This window comes from Amblyomma mixtum, chromosome 4 (genome assembly GCF_055824585.1).
Source record: "Amblyomma mixtum isolate Tamu chromosome 4, ASM5582458v1, whole genome shotgun sequence".
Taxonomy (NCBI): domain Eukaryota; kingdom Metazoa; phylum Arthropoda; class Arachnida; order Ixodida; family Ixodidae; genus Amblyomma; species Amblyomma mixtum.
Genome location: NC_143015.1, coordinates 72,284,741 through 72,289,077, shown reverse-complemented (window position 1 = coordinate 72,289,077; position 4,337 = coordinate 72,284,741). Strand labels below are relative to the sequence as shown.

Here is a 4,337-nt window from a genome sequence, read left to right as displayed (position 1 = left end):
TTCTAGAGGCCCGTGTACTGTGCGATGTCAGTGCACGTTAAAGAACCCCAGGTGGTCGAAATTTCCGGAGCCCTTCACTACGTCGTCTCTCATAGCCTTAGTTGCTTTGGGACGTTAAACCCCATAAACCAACCAACCTGAGACAACATCAGCTGATTATAAACTGAGAACAGTTGAATGATGTAGCTGTATCTTCAGCAGTACCACAAGGGTCTGCCTTGGGCTTACTACTGCTTTTGATTTATATTGTTACGCGGCGGCCAGCCGAAGAATGAGGCGTGGTGAACGATGGCTATGAGATGATTTAATGGCCGCTGGCCTAGCGCGGGCGCTCCGTCGCGCACCACTGCCAGCTTCGTCTTCTTCACACTACCCGGGGCCTCCGAGCGATCGTCCCGATCGGTGACGAGCAGACGGCGAAATGGCGATGGTCTTGAGTGAAGAATCGAACAATATGTAGAAGATGGTGCAGTGCTGGCCGCCACGATGAGAAAGATGAGAGAATGAGTCCCGGTCCACGAAGCATCCGGGCCGTAGGGTGCCAGGAGCTGACGGCCGAGGTCTCTGGACGCACCGAACGGCAGAGGCAGGGGGACGGTGTCTTCACGTTTGGGTCAGTGGGGTCTTGGGTCGGTGGGGTCTTGGGTCCGTCGGGTCTTGGGTCGTCGTGTAGTGTGGTCCGGGCGGGGGACGGGGCTGGGGTGAGCGTCGAGGTCGGTTCAGGTCGGGCGGGCTGGGGCACGGCCGTGCGGCGCTGACCAGGTACTCACGGCCGACGTCCACGGCAGGCCCAGGACGCCGAAGCTCCGTGACCAGGATGGCGATGAAGAGACCCCAGCACCTCACACCAAATGTTACGCGGCGGCCAGCCGAAGAATGAGGCGTGGTGAACGATGACTATGAGATGATTTAATGGCCGCTGGCCTAGCACGGCGCTCCGTCGCGCGCCACTGCCAGCTTCGTCTTCGTCACAATATGAATGATTTTTGTGATAGTAATTCCACTTTTATCCGACAAATCACGGAAGACTGAGTGTTGTAAATCTTATCTGAATGACTTCATACATGATGTGACACATGCTACATGCATATAAACTTACACAGAACTACATGCTTTTTTTAGAGAGAAGACATCTTACTGATACAAATTTAGTATTAATGAACCAAATCTCAACGTCTCCATGGCAGTCAGCGTTTCATAGCATTGCCATATTGATTGTATTATAGTAAAAGAGCACAGTTTCATAGTTCATCCGCAGAAACCATGCGGTTTTAATTTGGGATATAAATACGTATCCCCCGTTTAACCGCGGCTGACCCAGTTCAAAACCGCCGTACCCCACCCCGTGGTCGCGTACGCTACCGAGCGCACGCCGACCACTGCGGGCCTTGCTCTGAGGAAACAAAGGAGCGACACACTGGCTGACACGAAGAAGGCATTTATTGCTACAACAACAGTAACGCCAGCTAGCAACAAAATACGCTGAGGAATCGAGGACGTCCGACTCGCCAGCACGGTTACGAGTGAATGTTCGCTCACGCTAAGACAAGGGAAAAAAATGGCCTGGCTTATATTATGGTTAAGCCTAGGATGCGAAGCATACCGCCGGCGGAGGCTGCGCGTCCGCAAGCGAGCGCACGAGTTTAGAATACTCATGCCCCAGCTTTCACAGCTGTTGTGACGTCAGCGCCCCTAGCGGAAGGAGCGGGAGTTAGGCCGCCGGTGGAGGCTGCGCGTCCGCAAGCGAGCGCACGAGTTGAGCCCCAGCTTTCACACCTGTTGTGACGTCATATCACGTGGTGCGCCGATGTAGGTCAAGTGGTAGCTACGCGGCCGCGCGCGGCGCAGCAAGGAAGAGCTCGGTTGTGCGGCTAGTATGCTTCGCATAAAACCCGAGGCCGCACGGGACGGGCTGGCGGGAGCATGTTCCGACCACGAGGCGCCCGCCGACGAAGCCGCGCGCTTTCCCGGTGCCGAGCAGAAGAGGACCGTCTCTCCACCGCGCGCGCGCAGCAAACACGCCATCCGTGGCGTTGGTGTCGCTGCGACGACAGCTCCCTCCCCTGTTAGTTAAAGTAAAACAACTAAGAGGGTGCATTGCGGGGAAGTGAACCACCAGGGTCGAGCTGAGGGTGCACGGCGGGGAAGCGAACCACAAGGGACGAGTCGTGTCTCCACAAAACACAAGACGATTTCCGGCTGGAACGATGACACTATTTTGCTTCAGTCAGGTCTGTTCTTGAATACGCGTGCGCTGTGTGGGATCCCCCGATCATGTCTGACATTCGTAAACTGGTATGTTCTCAGAACATAGCCGCTCCATTTCATTCTCAATAACTGGTCAAGAAATTTGAAAGTAACAGCTCTAAAAGACAGTATTGGCTGGAATACACTTGAACAGCATCGAAAATTACCTGGGGTAAAGTTATTATATAGCGTATTTTATTCCAAAATAGGTATAGCAGCCCAACAGTACATGCCGAATACCGATTACATTTCAGGTGTGTTGTGCACATAAACAACATTAAATAAATGCAATATGATGTTTTCGAGATTTACAGATTTTTATTTTAAGCACTGGGACAAATAGGTCGATCCGCTTTATGCAGGCGGATTATACAGCAAAGCGTACATTATGTATGTGATAGACCTCATTAGTCATACCACTAATTAACTAAGAAACATTTTTAAATTTTGGTTTAGAACTGAAGATTACATTGCGAAATCCGTCGTTATAGAAGGCTAGCCTATTCTTTAAAATATAGGATCAGAAGGTTGGTACGAGATATAGTGTGTCAAAAAATGCTGTTTTGAAAGCTCGCAGAGTAGGCTGTCACGTATTGCGTAATTAAAAATGGTGTCACTAGCTTTCCTAATGCATCAAATGCAGACGCAGTTGAGTATTTGGTGATGCAGAAGTTAAGTGATAAATGTAAACGTAAGAAAGCCAACTGAACGAGCTGTCAAATGAGTATTTTTGACTATCGATATTTCGAACCGCAGTGTACATTAAAATTGATTAAAAACAGGGCTTACCTGCGACATCGACGGCCTTCAGTTTTACAGTACAATCTTGTCTCTGCAATTAAGAATAAAATAGTTAATAACTTAATTTTAGATAATTAATCGTATAATTATTGAGCTATATTACGCACATAATGTCCGCTTGGCTGCGGAATACACCTGTACAAGCTGCACGTACATATATATCACAGTTCTTGAAAATAAAATTTTATGAACTCTTAAAAGCAATCACCGGATAGATAGCAGAACCGATTCGTTCAAAATGCATTTTTTGCCCCGAATTACCACGGAACCCATCAGGCTAGGTCTTGCAGCTAATGCTGTCATGTCAAATTATTCATCTGTTTCTTTCCTCTATTGACTGATTTCGGCATGTAAACAATTGTTCTGTTTTTTTTCTTCAATCATCTGCCTTTCATGCCCTATTGTTCCCTCACCGCCTCCCCCTTTACTACCTTATACAGGGTGTTTCACCTAAGACTTTCTGCAATTTTTAAAAATAAGCTATTTGAATTAGATGCTCGCTTTTTCTGGCATAGCATTGTCAGTGGTGTAGTACATCATAATGCAGCTAAGACGTGCTAACTAACAGGCTTGTTAACCAATATTTAATAGTTAACTTTTAAACTATTACCGTTGGGCTCCTTAATTATTGAGAGGCATCTAGCCCACCGTAAGTGATGTCCATATCCGTTTTTAGAATTTCGAGAACGCGATTATCCTCGGCGCTGTGGCCCAACAAATTTTGGCTATTTCGACGAGTTACGTGCACTGGAGAGGTTGCTTTGCCTGCAAGCTTCTCAAACCGCATGTATTTTGGCGCGATGTAGGCGAAATTTGTTGGGCCACAGCGCCGAGGATATTCGCGTTCTCGAAATTCTAAAAACGGATATAGACATTACTTACGGTGGGCTGCATGCCTCTCAATAATTAAGGAGGCCAACGGTAATAGTTTCAAAGTTAACTATTAAATATTGGTTAACAAGCCTGCTAGTTAGCACGTCTTAGCTGCATTATGATGTACTACACCACTGACAATGCTATGCCAGAAAAAGCGCGCATCTAATTCAAATAGCTTATTTTTAAAAATTGCAGAAAGTCTTAGGTGAAACACCCTGTATTAACGCTGTGGGTGTACCAATAAATAAATAAATAAGCTGCGAATAAATCGAAAGCTGGATTTTGCAAAACAGCGGAATCGAAGACACATCTGTGAGTAATAGATACGTGAACGGTCCTTGTGACACTACGTAACCGGTCATTAATGTTAGGCCCGCGATAACAGTAGTGTAAAAGACTTTTGTATGCGAGCT

At 47.3% G+C, this 4,337-nt stretch overlaps 1 protein-coding gene across 3 annotated transcripts in view; it reads right to left on the bottom strand.

The window, feature by feature from the left end:
* The window catches only part of LOC149346973 (uncharacterized), a 51,870-nt gene that overhangs the window by 5,301 nt on the left and 42,232 nt on the right, over nt 1-4,337 (bottom strand). For all 3 annotated transcript variants that reach the window (XM_089586795.1, XM_089586794.1, XM_089586796.1), the window contains one exon: nt 3,037-3,079. In XM_089586795.1, coding sequence (XP_089442921.1) covers nt 3,037-3,079 — 43 coding nt within the window. The remainder of the gene's footprint in view (nt 1-3,036; nt 3,080-4,337) is intronic.